Source organism: Macrobrachium rosenbergii, chromosome 45, assembly GCF_040412425.1.
Source record: "Macrobrachium rosenbergii isolate ZJJX-2024 chromosome 45, ASM4041242v1, whole genome shotgun sequence".
Lineage (NCBI taxonomy): Eukaryota > Metazoa > Arthropoda > Malacostraca > Decapoda > Palaemonidae > Macrobrachium > Macrobrachium rosenbergii.
Genome location: NC_089785.1, coordinates 20,660,965 through 20,679,355, shown reverse-complemented (window position 1 = coordinate 20,679,355; position 18,391 = coordinate 20,660,965). Strand labels below are relative to the sequence as shown.

Sequence of the window (18,391 nt, the reverse complement as noted above, 5' to 3'; positions counted from 1 at the left end):
TAAATAATTAAATGTAAAAGCAACCCACCCACTGTGGATCAAGCACCCATACAGCTATATAATACTGTTCCAGTGTTAAACAGACTCAAGACTGGGTCTCAAAGACAGATGGTTTGGACATGTGATGTGAATGGATGAGAAAAGTAGTAGATAAAATGTACTCTGGAAAATTAATTGCACAGTAACCCCAAATGTGCATATTGAACCATGCACCAATGCAACTAATGTATATAATACTATAAGCACCAACTCTGGTCAAAAGAATCACGTTAGATCCACAGAATGTTTTTATACGAGTATATATTTATAAATCTAAAATTATAATAAAAGACCAAACAGATATGTCCATCAAGGAAATAAAGTTGGAATTAATCAAAAAATTTCAAGAACAAAGACAACGAGACTGCAAATCATCACCTTTTATATAGGAGACTTACTCCTGAGATGAGAGCATCATCTCACAGAACTGACTGGCAATGTCCCAAAAGTTGAGGAACATACATGGTTATGACCTCTGTCACGTCCCTTGTCTCATATCGCAAGAGGCTTTAGGGGCCGTCAAACCTAACTCTAAATTGTCAGATTCCCTTTTTTGCATATGAGCATGGGAAGGCTAACTTCTGTAACCTCCTAAACAGCTTAGCATAGAAATGCAACAGCTGGTTAGGCCCTGTGCCACAGCTTAGTTCACCACATCGAACTTTACACTTGGAAAGGTCCAGAGAATCCTGCCCTTCCTATTAATGATCAGAAAAAAGGTTTGATAAGTTGCAATATCATCATAGGAAGATGAATGAGAACACACTACACCAGCCCAACTCCCTCTAACCCTCAAGGCCACTGGTTACAGGAGATTGGGAGAACACATCGTCAGATTTACATCTCTGGACAGGTCAACTGTCATATGAGGAATGAAAACTTCCAAGAAATTTCACACATTTATGATCCAACACTGTAGTTTCAAAAGCACCAGTTCCAAACACTTAATGTTTATACAAACCATGGAGAAGCAACATACTCAATACCAATGACAAGAGTCACAGAAGTAACCAACGAAATTAGAAATTTGCAGACCACTAATTTGTTCTTTAATTTTTTCTCAGAAGAAAAGAAACAGTTTAGAATCTGGTAGTACTGTGTAATCTTAAATTCTGTATATAGGGGAGACTTGTACAGAAGTCCCTTCCACAAAGGTTTTCAATTACTCAACCGCCCATATTCTTCAAACATATAAGAGCTCAAGTATCTAAAAATTTACTACTCAACATAAGTTAGTTTCACAATCATTCACTACAAACTAATGGCCGTAGTCTTTAATAAAAATTCACTGAATAAACCTGTTTGTATTGCTAGTAATAATGGTTGTTAAAGGCACTGTTTCTCAAATAAAAACAACTATATTTGAGCATTTTAGTTCTTAAAGTGAGGTTTTTCATTTGCATCTAACTAACCTTTTCAGTCAGTCCTAAAAAGGACACTTTCTTCTCAAGACAATAAGAAGTCACCTTCTAGGAGGAACATATGTACCTCCAGAATATTGCCTATTAACTGATTTCTTGACCACAGATATATAACTGAATGTATTGCCTGAAAAAGAAGCCTGCAATGCTCCTAGAAGCGACCTGATCAAAGTATTAAAAACGTATTACAAATTTACTAAAATCTATTCTTATTCAGACATTTTGTAAAAGTATTCTTGCTAATTAATTACATAGAAAACGAAAACAACCCACAGTCTATCAGCATCTGTATTCGTTGTCTCTGCACCGAATCAGCGCTCTGGAGGCACCTGGAATGAATAAAAAAAATAATGGACTGTAATGACATAGCAAGACTTGATAAAATAAATATATATGTCCATATGGTCCTCATAAAATCGGCAGAAACTTTACTCTGAATAAGTAAGCTTCCAGAAGGAATTCTTGCTATCTTTGTAACACAAAAGGACAATACAATGCTGTACTTGGAAAGATATGCCTAACAATGCATTTCCTCATTAAAAAAAATGTAAACTGTTACAATGTAATCTACCGTCTTATAAATCACTGCATTTGGGTACAAAATTTCTATGAAATGGAATATAAAATTTAGGCCAAAGGCCAAGCGATGGGACATACGAGGTCATTTAGAGCTGAAAGGAAAAATATATATTAAGCACACCCCTAAACCGGGCAAACTTTAAGGTTGGCCATCTTAAAAAGAAAAAAAGCATCAACGGAAAGAGGAAGATATGCAAATGTATATAGTGTAAGAAAAACTTCAAAAATATTTTCTGTACCTTCCATAGGAAGTTGAAAGTGAATATTTCCAACCCTGTATGGGGCCTCTTTTCCAAGATGCTCATAAAAATATGCTAATTTTACCAAGTTATACATGTTTTTTCTAATAACTTTTTTTATTTTATTTTGTAAAAGTATAATTACAGCTCACACAATCATTAACAAATTCTGAGTATATTTACTGTAAAATATTTGTGAGATGTACCAAGATGGGGAAGATGCAGTAACTTTTTGTGAGGTATACATGTTTTTTCTAATATTTCTTTGCACTTTACTTGGCAAAATTACAGTTATAACTGACACTTTCATAAAAAATAAGAACTAAAACCAACAGCAATCCCTGGGTATATTTATGAGCAAATAAATAAAAACACGTCCTGGAACATGGAGGTGCAGTACATTCCCCAATGAAATCTCAAGTCACACTGGTCCACCTCTATCCTATACTGAGCAACTGGAGTTGCCATAAGAGTTACCGTAAGTCATTTATGGCCCACTGAAGTGATATGGTCATTTTTCCCAGTACAGAAAGGTATTACAGGAGGAGAACCTTGTAGTTGCACTACGAAACAATTGTTAGGGGAGGGTGGAAAGTAAAACTGAAGAAAGAGAATATGAACGGAAGTAGAGTAAATGGAATGAAAGAAGTCGCAGCTACGGGCCAAAGGGACACTACCAAGAACCTGAAGTAATGCCTACCATGCACCAAATGAGAAGCACTGATAGCACTCGCCACGGAAGGGACAAAACTATGCCTTTTTTCCTCACATAACAAGAAAGACATTTGTATCGACAGAACTACAAAATTCTAAAGGTAGTCTCTTAACCTTTGGCATGCCACTTTTCAAGATCCATGTCTGTTAACTAGGCAGTCTCGTCCATCTGACTCTACACAGTAACGAAAACTGGTGAAGAACAAGACTTGTGAGTGTCTGGAAATGTGACTGGGTGGTACTGTTATAACAAGCTCCTCCAATTGTGACCGCATATTCAGGAAAATACATAAAGAAAAATTACTTGTGTCAGCCACATCACTTTATTTACCTTTGTACTTTGTCATTCGCTCCTTCCTTCATGTACCCACAAATTTTCATCACCAGTGGATCAGTGAGAGCTTCTTTTAAATGAGGGTTTTCTAACAGTTTCTTGGACAGCTTCTCTTCCTCCGTCAAATTGCTCTTTTCCATATGCAGAAATGTGTCGCCTAAAGGGAAATAAAAGCTTTGTGATTAGTCTGATAATAGATTGCTGACAGAAAAATAGGATAATCAGCTTTATTTTAATTGGAAGAATCGCAAAAGTCATGAATTAAATTCATATCGTACCAGAAAATAAAAGTATGCACCAACAGAGGTCCTTTATCAAAACAATAATACACAAGTATTACTTTACAGAACTTGAAAAATATCTGAGGGTCATGGACTACCCCAGTTTGAAAGGACAGTTTTATACAATACTTCAAGACCTACCAAGTACATTGTAGAGCTGAAGTACAGTAATGTCTTCTATATGTTTACATTGTTTTTGTAATTATTCATAGCTCCTATATTATAACAATAATAAATCTACATTGCTGTACAGAACTTGAAAAGTATCTGAGGGACAAGGCCTACCTCACTTTCTTACACAGTTAAATAATTCAAGACTTACCCAATACATTGCAGAGTTGAAGTAAAGTCTTCTTTACTTTTGCATTGTTTTTGTACTTATTCATCGCTCCCTCTGGATCTTGCTGGAATTCATTTAAGATTGGAAGCCATTCTGGATCTGAGAGGACATCCCTTACGTCACTGTGAGATTCCAACCTTTGGATAAAAGGAATTTACATTACAAAAAATATTTCCATGCATGACAATGCAAGCTTTTTCAGAGCAGTTAGGTGTCTTTTAATGTATAACGGCGTCAATAACCTAGGTGATGCCAGTTTTAGTTGCTATAATCAATCAATCATTTTAATAATTTTGTATTTTACATATTTTTCGTCTGCCACTGTGGAGGAAAAATGACTTATTTTTAGAGCATAAGTTTGCATGAACATGAAAACAACAATAGTAGCTGGTACTCGTAACAAACTTACTCTATTTTCCGTCAATTCAAATCACTGCCAAACTCCACAGCTCGAAACTCTATATACCAATAAGCTGGTTCTTACAGCAAGTGAGACAACTCGCACAAACATCCTTTCATTTGAAGCTTCCCTTTTGAATTAATACCCCATAGAGAAGTACTGCTTAAGAGTATACCTTGCACATCACGCTGTAGGTAGTACCAAAGTTTATTTACACCAACCCACCAACTGTGCGTGCTTTTCTTTCTACCCTTTAATCCCTTCTTACTGGCCTTAACCCCAACTAACTGTCTAATTTCTTCATCTTTCTCTTTCTCTAACTTTCATTTTTTGAAAACAAATCCTTTGGGCAAGTCATAATAGGATCTAAAAGTATACTTTTATAATCTTGAAGAAAGACAATAAACTGTCAGCAAAATGTAAATGTAAACAATTTAAATAATTACAATTGTGTATATCTATCCATACTACACTTATTGTCATTACTTCTGAACCACTGTCTTTCCAAGATACAGCATCAAGGTTCATCCATTCCACAGTGTCTGCCATAACAGATAAGATCAAACTTCTCTTTCCTGATTGGTATCCACTACAGATTCATGGCATTAGATTATCCTCTGTATCCCCCCCTCCAATTTTGACCTAAATGATGTGAGGATCAGCCATTCATCTAGACACTCATGCTGGCATATAGCCTCTGAGTGTACCTAGACTGCTATGGAACCATCACCTGTAAATACTCTGGGGACTGTGGCTAAGCCCAAGCAGAGGAACCGAAACTGTTATGATCAATTTCCACACAAACCTCACATATCCATTGATGTAGGATTTTTCATTTCAGGAAATAACCGACCTAGAGGTCTATTAAAGCCATGACGCTTACTTCCTGACCAATCTTCACACAGAATTTGCCTTGATACTGAAAGGAGTCTGATGATAAATTGAAGATGGCTCAGCTGACCAAATCTCAACACAAATGAAAATGCATGGTGCCCAGCAAACGCACTCAATACAATACGTCTGGATGATCACTTCCTGCAGTGACAAGAAAATAACAGAAAAGTATTTTACCACTTTCCACAGACAGGGAACAAAATAAGAGGGCTGAATAACTTACTAGTATACTTTTTTTACAATGCAAGCAATGATGTGAGCAAATGCAAAGTCTCAGGCGAGACAGGGACTTCCCTTGATTGTATGAGTATGTCTTACCTTCCGTATTCCTTGTTGAACTCACCTTCACAGAGAATATCATCTCAGCTCCTCAGTACACACTAAGGCAGGAGTACAACATGAACTGTTTCTTTATCATATGGCTAAATCAAATTTAAAAATATAATCCTGAAAATGATAGAGGTACTATGAAAATACTTTTCTTTTTTTAGCATGGGTCCACCCAGAGCTGAGGCAGGTATAAAACCATCCAGCACTTTACAAGAGTAAATATATCAATTACCAATTGCCTAACAGGAAACCTATCTCCCACGACAACAATTTGAATAACAAACCTCTGAGCAAGTTTTTCTTGGAAATCATTGGACACATTTGCTTCTACCATAGCTTCTTGTACTTCTTTAAGCACCAAATTAGATTCCGACGGTTGAGCTCGAATGAACGGCATGTCCTCGGTGGTCTGCTTTGGAGTGGAACGGCCTGGTTTGGATTCTTCAGGGGACACTGTACTGTCTGCTCTTCTCTGGTTAGCCTTCAGAAATATAAACAATCTATATGTACTGTATACTGTACTGCTGTAATATTGGTTTTGTGCGATCATTTGGTATTGCATATTACAGATTTCCTTTGGGTACACTCCTACTGAACTCCATTTAGTCCATCATAAGGCAGACACCTTACACTTGCCAATTGGAATATACAGTATATTTCTCATTAATAACTAGTTCTACTATGTCATAACTGTGGTTTCAATGAGTATGTCTTTAATTCTTGTATAACATAAATTAAAAAAATAGGAAATAATAATGATAGTAACTCAACGATGTATTTAAATCATTACAAGGTCAACCATATGTTACATAATGTATAAGCTACGTAAGAATTCTGATCCATATACTAGTATACCAATGGAACCTGAACTAAATATGAAACTGAATTACAGTAGTGTAAAAAAAACTTACTTTTTTAGGACGAGATGGTTTGGAAGGTCCACCACCAAACAGAAATCCTTTTTTCATGCCCCCAAAAGTTGCTGATGATTTTTGAGGAAATTTCTTTTGTTCTGAAGCTTTCTCACCAGCATCATTTTGCTGTTCTTTTAATAGTTTCTTTTCATTTTGGACCTCCTGGTCAGCTCTTTCCTGCAGTCTCTGTAAGACTTCCGGGACATCTTCCAAACTTGGGACTGCAACGAGAAATGTTTTGAGAGGAAATGAACACAACAAGTTTGAGGACTTGAAAAATGAAACCCAAATAACAAACCCTTGTAAAATACAAGAAATTATCACAACACCTGCCCTTTACTGTTTAATGTTTAATTCTCTTTCACTGCAAACTCATATTTCATATGTGCTTGATAGTGTGAAGAATGAAGACCACTAAATTTTCTCAAGGGCTAAGGTTAACAAAATGTGGGATTCACATTTGTATTCTGTCCAACCAAACTGTACAGTTTGGAGACAGGACGCCATGTAAAATATATCGACATTAATACCTACAAAACAATATTCTTCAAGTTATGGGTGACTCCCTGCAAAGCATTACAAAACTCAGATATTTTTAACATCTGGTTAGATATCTGAATGTCAATCTGTGCCAAGCTGGAAATTGAGAACCTGTGGCAACAGTAGCACCAATACTTCACTACTTAATATACTCAATTCTCCTAAATGAATGAACTCTCAAATATGCAATAAGTGGCACTGCATTTCTTTTGCCCAGCTATTTGCAAGATGTATGGACTCCCAAGCAATTATAAGAGTATCTAGTCAATATTTATACTGTAGCGCTGATTCCATGTCCATTTCTCCTTTGGCTTCTTTCTCTCTTGAGTCCCAAATATTTTATTCGCTTTGATTTATGAATGTTTGGTCTAATGACCTGGCACTAGAACTGTTAGATTATTCAGTGCCACAAATTGTGCTGTGTTTAGTCTTTTATGAACAATGTCCACGGTAACGGCATTCCTGTCAGAAAAGCCTAGATCTGTAAAAAAGTTACTCTGTTTCTAAACATTTCCATGTCAAAGCATATTATGTAGATGAAGAATCTGCTATGGTCCTGTTCTAGAGTTCTGTCTCACAGTCATAGCATCTGATTTTAAACAAGCAAAGCAAATTATAGGTTGCTACAGCACCTAGATTACTTTTAAAGCAGTTTACATGTTAGATAACTAGTAGCATTCTCCTGGTTTGTGCCCAAGAAGTTGACCTGAATACAAGTTTCCAAGATTTAACAGCAACTAAAAAGCAAAAATTTCTACTCTATTAATGAATAACTGCAGAGTCCAGTTCCCCAAAGTGGTCATTTCTATAAAGATGAGTTGATGGGTATCAAACGAGTCAATAAATGGCTGAAGGTTAAAAAAAGCCATTCATTATATGAGGGTTGATGGGTATTCAATGGACAAATAAAGTATGTGGATGAAACTGAGGGTGAAACAGATTGCACCTGAACATAAAACAAAAAAGAAACCTGAACATAAAACAAAAAAGAAAAGTAAAGAGGAAAACAAGGACCAAGCAAAATTTGCTAGTCAATCTCTAGGACCTGAGGATATAGACCCAACACATATGAGTTCCACCACCATCAATATGCCACGGCCCCCGATTGATAAGTGCCCTGTTTACAATTCTCTTTGCCTTCCACTCTCACCTTGTGTCTAAAACCTCTTGCCTAGGTAGAGTATATATGTGAGTATAGGAAATATTCATGTTAACTTCCTCTACCAAGTATAGGCCTACTCCAATATCTCAAACTATCAGATAGCCAGCACATTCTCAAAAACCACAGCAGTAGGGGTGGTACCAATGACCTGATTTCTCTGAGTTACCTGAAAACTCAGTATTATAATAACCTTCACAGCAGCTGTAGCTATCAAGAAGATAATATACTGACAATACTAAAAGGAACATTTGAAATCTGCATTTATAACTTTTTTACCAAGTAATGCTTAATTAAGGCCTTACGTGTATTAAAAAAATCTGTCTGCGATCATGTCAAGAAACCTTTGGAGATGAAAGATTGCCTTGATACAATTCACTCTGATAGGAAATACAAGAAGCTTGATTCTTTTCAGGCAGAAAAAAATATACAGACAACCAAATTTATAGGGTTTTTCAAAGCACCTAACAAAGCTGACAGTAAACGCATCCTACGATATCTCCTTCACCATTGGAGATATATGAAAATCACATAGAGTTTGTGCAGAGATTATAATGCTATAAATTACTGAAATGAATGAAATAGTTACGAAGAAACATTCAACCTATCTTAGAGTGCCTTCCAGTATGTGCTGATTAGGGCCATCAACGAACTGATGAAATAGCTAATTATGTGGCAAAAAAACTTGGCATCTAAGCTTCTTGCCCCCAATTTTTCCAGGCAACTTTCAGCTGATCAAACTCAAATGGATTTGGCAATGCTACGACCACATACTGTAGACAGGTTATACTATGACCAGGTCATCCATACCTACATTACAATAAACTAGCTACTCTTAGGTCAAGCCTAACCTAGCCAGAGGTTCAGCTGTAGAAATCATCATGACTGGTTATGCCTATACATGATGGGAGTGGCAGCTCCAACAGTAAGCGTGCCCACATTTCCTTGAAATGTCCAAGGCTCTAAAAAGTAATTTGGCTGTGTAGGAACAGTTTGGCGACTGAGAGCATCCTTTATATTGAGGAACCATGGGAAAAGTGACGGTCTTCACTTTCACAGCTTTCGTGCAGGTAGGATGTGCCTGTGAAGTGCTCTATGTAAAAGTGCCTGAATTATGCGATGTTCAAAGTGAACATGAAGATGAGAAAGGCAAAGGAAAAAATAAGGGTAGAACTATATAGTAGCTCCGTGGCGGCGACTGCCTTCTAACTTAACTTTTTCTAAAGTTTTTTGGTTGCTAATTATAAATCTACCTTTAATTTTTGGTGCTCGAGTGTAATTAACCTGTAATTAACCCCTGAAGTCCATCCAACAAGGGGTTTCCATACGCGATCTTCACAAGACAGAGCACGGGTATGTCTGTTTCGAACGGTTCATGTCCCGTTCGGCAAGTGCAATAACTTGTTAACGTATGGGTACCCAACCGCCCCCGGGGCCAGTGCTAAACACGGCGAAGGGACATTCCATTTGGCCGACAACAAACGGATGCACCGCCAGTATCAGAACCCCTAAAGTGTATAAAAAACCAGTTGAAAAGGTAAAAACAGGCGCAGAGCTAATATATATAATTACCAAAATAAGTACTGTAGAAATTAAACCAAGGACAGGAAAGAGCAAACCATCATACGAACACTATCTCATAATTATCGAAGCAGCGCGTCAAGATGGAACACTAAAGAAAATACTGGGGAAGGATGGGTCGACCCAAATTGAGAGAGTCAGCAACCTGCGGACATTGCTCTCGGGAAGACACTGACGAGAAAACAATGAAAGACAATTATAGAACATAAGAAGCACCTTATTTTGAAAACGTACAAGGGCCCGCCAGAGAGGGAATGATCCCTGTGGAGGGCTGTACATAAAAATAGAGCGAAACAAAGTGAAAGTGAGGTTAGGCAGGGCATTGCTTCCTTGGTGGGATTAGGTTACATTAGGTTAGGATTTAACTGGTCATAAGGGTACATTGCATATTCGACATCCTGACGGGTCTAACTCCGTCAGGGCATTCCGATTTTAAACCTGGGCCTTCCTCTACCTTATCCCTCGTTACTGTTGGGCATGGGCCAACTTTAACTTGGTAAAAGTGGTGAGAATTAGGTGGGCGTCAACGAGTACCTTCATAACCTAATACCAAGCATTGCTTTGCTTAGGCTACGTCAATGCTTGACAGACCTAGGCCCTAGAAATGGATTTCCCAACATTAAATAAGCCTACTGGGTGGTGGGCCAAGTTCCCAAATAATAGGGTACCTTAGGCAATGCAAGGTTTACTGAGCAGTGGTAAAAAGCTGTATTATGGCACCGGGTTGCCATAACCAACCTAATATTTCCCTAAATAAAACTCGAATTGTCCCCATTATCTAACCTCTAAAATTACGTATTGTTCATTAAAAATTAACCTTATAAAATTATCTTCTCACCCTCTGCCATGGCTCCACCAAGAGTTTACTATGAAGAAAGTTCAAGGAATCACCAAAACTGAACTTGGGCAAAACACGTAATTAAATCTGGATGTCAAGTGATCAGCTGATCCGGTTGCCATGGCAACAGAGCAGTCGAAGTCTTGCGAGTTCCCTCTTTGACAGCTCTTGATAAATGTAATGCTTCTGAAGGTTGTGGCTGTCGATAAAAGTTAACTGAATAAAAGAGGAGAGTTTCACCTCACTGTTTGAAAGATATAATGTTATTTCAATAATTGTGGATCTTTAAACAATTATAAACTTGAGCCAGCTTGTTAATTTTTAGCATGATTGACGTTTCCTTGCTTTCAGCGCAAACAGTCTTGGACAGTCTCTGCCTGTGTCACTGTCGTAAAAATAAAAGTGCTGTTCACATACAGCTCTATTATATTATTATATTATTTCCTTCCGTACGGTTTAGTCTTTGGAGAAACAACACATCCCTGTACCGATGCCCGGAGACTTTAACTGAATCTGCTGTTGTAGCCGAGATCTGTCAAAAAGCTAAATAAATTCGGTTGGTGGGCTGACCGAAAGGTTGAGGAATGCCGCCACATTCGTTCAATATAACAGGATTTAAAAAACCTACAATACTACAACTGGCTACAGTTGAGTCCAGTAACCAGTACACGTGCCTTTTTTATCATAATCAGCCAAAAGACTGCATGGCCTTTCTAGATAATGTCATGGTTCATTGAATCTGCAGTTAAGTAATGCATATATTGAAAGGATATAATTGTTCTGTATACAAACGACAAGACCAAATTCTACATTGATGTCAGAAGAATTCCATTGCATTGGATGCCCCCTGAGTTAAGCCAGTACCACACCTGAAGACAGCATTTCTTCTTTTTCTTCTCGTAGAAGTGGAGTGCGCAATTTATCTCCACTGAGCTGTCAAATACGCAGGTGCGGTTTCCATTCCTCATTCAAGACCAGCTACAGCTAAGACATTATCTGGTCCATCTCCAGTACAGTTCTCGAGACAATGCTTACAAGCCGAAACTTCTCTCTTTTCTGTTCTGATAGGTCCACTGCTCTCTGTCCAAAACAAAAGGGATTGTCTCCCCTTCACAAATCCTATGCTTATCCAAACAGGCTCTGCTTATAAGGTCTATAGGGTTCTTGAATTCTTGAGGACTGGCAAGGCATCTGGCTAAGATGCCTTGTACAGCTCTGAAGGAGTTTATGATTGAACTGGATCCTGGACTTTGCCTTTTGTACCTAATTGTGAAATCAGGCAAATCTTCTTCTAGCATAACTATAACATGAGAATCCCAATTTATAGGAATAAAGAAAAAATAGTCTTTTTAAAAACTGTAAAAATAAAAATAAAAGTAAAAATATTAAAAATGAAAATAAAATAAGAAAAACCTATAAAAATGAACACAATGAAATAAAACTGAAGAAGGTAAACACCTCAAAAATAAGGGTTTATCAGTCAGCTGCAGTAGTCGTAATGTTACTTAGTAATATGGCTACGAGGAATTTCAGTGACGTGTCTCTCTTGAGGACATACTATTGTCCATACACACTTGGATGACAAGACTCCAGAGTCACTGAGATCAGGAGAGCAATCTAGTCTGAAAAAATGATCTGGTGAGATAAGGAAGGGGCTAGTTCATATGGCTGGCAAAGATGTCAGGCATTTTTCCTCATCTGAAGGAAAATAAGACAAAGTTTTGTTGGAATAAAATTCTTGCAACGGGTTTAAGTGGAATTATTATTATTATTATTATTATTATTATTATTATTATTATTATTATTATTATTATTATTATTATTATTATTATTGTTATTATTATTATTATTATTCGGAAGGTGAACCCTATTCATGTTGAACGAACCCACAGGGGCTACTGATTTGAAATTCAACCTTCCAAAGAATGTGGTGTTCATTCGAAAGAAGTAACAGGAGGTAAAGTATTAGGAAAAACAGATAAATTAAGAAATTATTAAATAAACAAATAGAAATGTAAGTAAATTATTAAAATACAGGGAGAATTGTATTAGGGTAGTAGTGCACTGAGTCTTCGCCTAAACTTCTGAAGTTCCCAATTGTATGACATCCTCAGGGAACAGCTAAGACCTTTGGCTAACAGAACCTCTTCTAGAGCTTGTCTACTTCTCTCAAAGAACAGTTAAGCCATTGCTTCAATGTAACGAACTTAATAGACAATAGAAAAACACAAGAGTTGACTATTATATCAGCCTAGAAGCTCTCTGGGCATAGGCACTTTCTTCCATTATTCTGGAACCTTTCCCTAATCCAGAAACACCTTACACACCCTGGTCAGCATATCAGTTACTCTCCAGCCAGCAGCTTCTCACTTGCAATTCCAGCAGCTCTTGTTGCCCCTTCGTTCTTCAGCTTTATAATTTTCACGTATTACGACTCCAACAGCTACGTCCACAAGCAGACTCGAAACTTCAGTAACAACCCATCGAATCCTTATCCGTAGACAGAAGACTGAGCAGGTTTTCAATCTGCAGTGGTGTAATAAAAAGGGGCATCACCATCTGCAAATGGAACTTCCCAGTAAGGAGACTGTAAGTAAATTGACTCCTTGTTGCTGAATCTTCTGAAACTTCTATACTGGAAGTCTATTCAAATAGGCCATGCTAGTTTCCAGTTTTAGGTTGATTAGTTCAGAACTATAGCTGTCAGTTTCTTGTGGATGTACGAGCACTTTAGATAGAATGTGACACTTTGACTCATTGAATCAAGACATTCCAGGACATGGCCTTGTCAATCTTTGTGTACCAAGATGAGTCCAAAAAAATGCTGGTGTATATATAATCGGATCATATTAGAGATAAGACATATCTTAAAGGTGCGTTGTTTGCAAGCAGGAAAGAAGTTTAACAACCTGAAACTGGGTTGGACAATGTGGTGCATCCACTGTGGTAACCCAAACTCTCTTTCTTCACCTCATAATTCAGGAAACTACATTTGTAAAAATTAATTAAAGTTATGCACACTTCAATAGTACATACCTTTTTGGAAGTCAATACTGAAATTTTAATAAATTCATTTTGACAGGAAATTTATTTGATTTCAGTATTACACACTGCAGGTTTCTTGCATAAAATGAGGACCAAGGCATCTGGGAAATGTCAGTACCTGCAATACAGTACTGCACTACCCACGCAAATATTTTCCACTGCCAGAGATACAAAGGAGCAGGACTTAAAGAAGTGCCGCTACAAGGTTACTCCAATAAAGGTACCACTACATAGGCAAAAAAAAAAAAAAAAAGTTTCCACCACAGAACTTGCATAACAAAGGGGACAATACAGAGATACCACTTCAGATCTTACGCAGGAGGTAGCACAACCAACACACCAATACATATGTGACAAACACAGTAAGAGTTGTGCAATGCCACTACAGAAATGACACAAAAGAGGCTCTGCATCAGAGGTGGTGTAACAAAGGTACCTCCACGTAGGAGACCACGACAGAGGTGCTACTACACAAGTGACAAAATGTCCTTTACAAAGATTTCATTACAAGGGGAACCTAACAGAGGTACTGGTGCAGAGATGCTGCAACAAAGATATCACTGCAGAGGTGCAACAGCAGGCATCACAGCAAAGATTATGTCTAACTATATTTACATGGGTGCTGCTAGTGTTGCAGTGGTACCAAAGGAAATGTGACACAAAAAAATTGCCACTGACAACTATACAGGTGAAAAAACACAGAGGTGCCACTACACAGGTGCTACTACAGAAAAACTACTACGGAAGTGATCTGGCAGGGGGATCTGTGCAGTGGCACAAGTGGCACCTCTGTATTTTTTTACCTGAATAGTTGTTAGTGGTAATACAGTTGAAACAATACAGGTGCCATTACACAGGTGCTACTACATAAAAACTATTACAGAAATCATCTGGCAGGGGAACTACTACTGAAATAAAAGAGCAAAGGTACTCCTAAAGAAAAACGGCTGGAAATGTGATACATAAGAAGTAACACAGTACAGCACTGTTACATAGGTACCACTTCAGAGATAGGAAAAGAACAGTGTCATTACAGAGATGACAAAATATCAGATACTACTATAGGTGATGAAATATTTATTTCCAACACAGATGTGCCGATTCAGAGGTTCCATACCAGAAGTATACCAGTATAGAGAGATTCAGCTGAAGTACCACTATAGCTTAGACTGTAAACGTGAAACAGTGGAGATGCCAACACAGATAAGTCAACACGGGGCAACATAAATCACTACTGAGGTGGCAAGACTCAGATACCTGCAGAGAGGTGATATAACCAAGGTCATTCATTAAAAGTACAAGCACAAGGAGACATAGTAGAGATTCTACCACAGAGGGGCCATAGGTAATCGAAAACTGCAGGTGTAACATAACAAAAGTATTACTACAGAAAATACACAAAAAACTTATACCTGTAGAGGTAATACATTTGAGGTGCTTCTACAGATGCACTGCTACAGAGTTACCACCACTGAGGTGATTTAACAAAGGTTCCTTTGCCAAACAGACACTAGACAAAACCCACTACAGTGGCAGAACAACAGATACCATCACAAATTTGATACAATAGGTCTACAAAACCCTACCAATACCAACACAGAGGTACCGCCCATGAAATTAAAGGATTAGCAAAAAGGAGGGACCGCTACAGAATTGGCACAATGTAGGCATCATGAAAGAAGTTACACAGGGAAGGTAACAATACAGTGTTGAAGCTACAGAAGCAATACAGCAGAAACTGCTATACATAATTGCCTCTGGAGAGATAATACAAAAGCACTACTTCTTCAGAAGTGTCATTTCAGCAATGACATAGCAGAGGTATGGCAATAGTTCTGACACAACAGAAATATTAACACAGAGGTCCCACTATATAAGCGACATAACAGAAGTGTAGCTACAGAAAACACACTTCTCAAGTGACACACCAGAACTATCACAGGGACACAAGAATGGTACTGCAACAGGCTTAGCAAAATGAGAGGTTTTACTATGGGGGTACCACTATAGAATTTCAGTGTAAAGGTGACCAAACACTTGTTATCACTCAGGTGAACTTACACAAAAGACTGGAAGATCATGGTACCGAGGCTAAGGTGTAGCCTAAGATCTGAGAAGACTGATAAAATGAAGAGCACTCAGTGTCAGGCAATGAACTGCGGCGCCTGAGGTAACTTCAGTCAACCAAGCAAATGATAACTGAAGAGTTGGGATACTGATCACCCCCAGATACCCCTGAAGTGAAAAAAAAAACTGGTACCCAACGGAAAAGGACCACAAGGGCACCTCTTCATATATGACACAGTAGAGGTACCTCTAAAAAGGTGACAAAACATAGTTACTGCTGTCATTTCAGAATTGATGCAGTAGAACTGACACTATAGACAGGTAATCTTACAGAGGTGACACAAAGGCACCACAACTATATAAGGTCCCTCAATGGAGGTGACACAAAGTAATTACCATTACGGAGATATTCCTTCAGAAGTGCTTTAGCAACGGTTCATCTGTGTGAGTACCACTTCATGGATTCTACAGCACAGTTACAACAGAGACGTCACCATGGAGGTACATATGAGATGTCAGAACAGACATGCCTCTACAGGAATTAAAACGATGACAGCCACAGGAGAGGTGATACATCAGAGGTATACCAATAGAGGCGGTAAATCAGAGGTACACCAACAGAAGTGGCAAGTCAGAGGATCCACAACATAGTTGGTAAATCAGAGGCACTACAACAGGCTTGACAAACTAGAGATATGACTACAAAGGTGATTTATAGAGATTCATACAAAGGAACTGTACTGCTAGAGGTGATATAAGAAGAGGTACTATTACAAAGGCCATAAGGAGATAACTGATGAAAGTGATGCTACAGAGGTTAAACAGTAAAAAGTACTACTGAGGTACCACTGCATAGGTAACAAAAAAAAAAAAAAAAAAAAAAGACATACCCTTACAGAGAGAACACAACGGAGGTAACTTGTAAAAGAAACAAAGCAGACATATTACTGACAGACTGCTGCACTGGGGACAGAACAGACGCACTTCTACAGAGTAACGAAACAGGTACTACAACTGGGGTGACTCTGCAGAGGTACCACTTAGGGGCGTCCCCAGAGATACCACTACAAAGGTGGCTCAACAAGGGTGGCACCACAGACCAGAAAGGGCAAGAGCTCTAACAGCAGAAATACTACTGTAGAAGTATCACAAGATAGGTACCACTGTAGACATGATACAACAGAGGCAACCACTGCAGAAGTACTGTAAGAGCAGCTCCTTTACGGCAATAGCACAGCACAGGTACGTCCATAGTTTGTGCCACAGTGATGCACCGCTATAACTGTACTACAGCAGAGATGACTGCTGTCGAAGTGACGCAAAGAGTTACCACTGTAGAGGTAATATTGGAGTTACAACAAGTGACACAAAAGGTATTCTTTACAACAAGCAAACCAATAAGAGCATGCTTACAAGAAATACAGCTATATCCTAATTATTGTTAAAAATGTGTCAACGGATGTACCACTACAGATATGACGCATCAGAGGCAACAAAAATAAAAGAGATAACAGGCAGTACACAGAGGGAAAACAAAAGAGTTAACATCACAGAAGTTCTCAACAGAGGTGTCAGGACAGTGCCTGTACAACAGAAACACCACGACGCAGGTGAAATAGGACAGGCGTTGCGGTGAAAGTGGTATCCAAGACACTGCAAGAAGAGCACCAGTGCAGATGCACCTGCTTCTGCAACAGCTGTTGCTTGGGGTGAGAGAAAACGTCCAGATGGACCTTATCTCCTCTGGCGTTATGAGGACATTCTTATCTTATCGACATCCTCAATCGAGATGAAAAATATTTGGCTTGGTGTTATCAATATGATTATTATTATTGTTATTATTATTATTATTATTATTATTATTAGTAGTAGTAGTAGTAGTATCAGTAGTAGTACAACAATGAAGACAGTGACTTTATTCACTGCTGACACATGGGATAATTTTTTTAGGCTACCTCTATTCTTCTTGTTGTGAAATTATGAAATTATTATTTATTCTTTTTTTCTTACATACACCTTTCTCCCCCTTATATAAGGAAGTGTCAAGAGTATCCGGCCTTTCGGTTTTGTAGCCATCTTCCGGGATGAAGTTGCTAGCCCGACCCCCTTTCTCTCTATCCCCAGAGAAGCTGGTGCTCACTTACAGCTGGGTAAAGTGGTGGGCGGTTAGGCTGGGAGGGATTCACAGATCTAGCAAACTTGAGCCCAAAGCTGTACCACTCTGCCAAGGTGGAAAATATATATATATATATATATATATATATATATATATATATATATATATATATATATATATGGAGTAGGCAACCTGGTGTCTGTTTCCAGCCCAGACCAGAGGAGAGGTAGAAAACTTTTGGAACTTGATCCTTGAAAATGGAAAATGATAAGACTCAGAAAAACAGAAGCAAGAGGAGAGTTCCAAAGCCCAGCAGTGGAGAGAAGAGGCAGTCTTTGAACAGTAGAATCTGAGTGGAACTACTTTCCACAAAGAGGACGTGGGAAGAGGTGGCCTCACAGGTGTTTACATGCCAGTAAATCACTGAAATATTACACCTTCTTCTTCTCGTGGCCAGGTCGGCAACGTTACCTCGTTCTGATACTCTGGACGCGGGTTCGAATCCTGATTAATCTGCTACTGACGTCAGAATTATTCCCCATTCTTGCATTTTGATCTAA

The 18,391-nt window shown here is 38.3% G+C and overlaps 1 protein-coding gene across 1 annotated transcript; it reads right to left on the bottom strand.

Moving 5' to 3' along the window:
• Nucleotides 1-925: 925 nt before the first annotated feature.
• Nucleotides 926-10,952, bottom strand: LOC136829766 (uncharacterized). The gene is made up of 6 exons (XM_067088639.1): nucleotides 10,604-10,952; nucleotides 6,483-6,706; nucleotides 5,856-6,052; nucleotides 3,930-4,084; nucleotides 3,324-3,483; nucleotides 926-1,789 (listed from the first exon to the last, which is right to left on the bottom strand). The coding sequence occupies exons 1-6, from the start codon at nucleotides 10,611-10,613 to the stop codon at nucleotides 1,708-1,710; spliced, it is 828 nt and encodes a 275-aa protein (XP_066944740.1). The 5' UTR covers nucleotides 10,614-10,952; the 3' UTR covers nucleotides 926-1,707.
• Between the last annotated feature and the right edge of the window lie 7,439 nt (nucleotides 10,953-18,391).

What these genes read in the sequence shown, in the direction of transcription:
- LOC136829766 (XM_067088639.1), bottom strand. An exon ending in AACCATCTCGTCCTAAAAAA is followed by an intron (nt 6,053 to 6,482) that starts GTAAGTTTTTTT and finishes ATATTTCTGAAG; the next exon opens with GCTAACCAGAGAAGAGCAGA. An exon ending in GCGAATGACAAAGTACAAAG is followed by an intron (nt 1,790 to 3,323) that starts GTAAATAAAGTG and finishes TATTCATTCCAG; the next exon opens with GTGCCTCCAGAGCGCTGATT.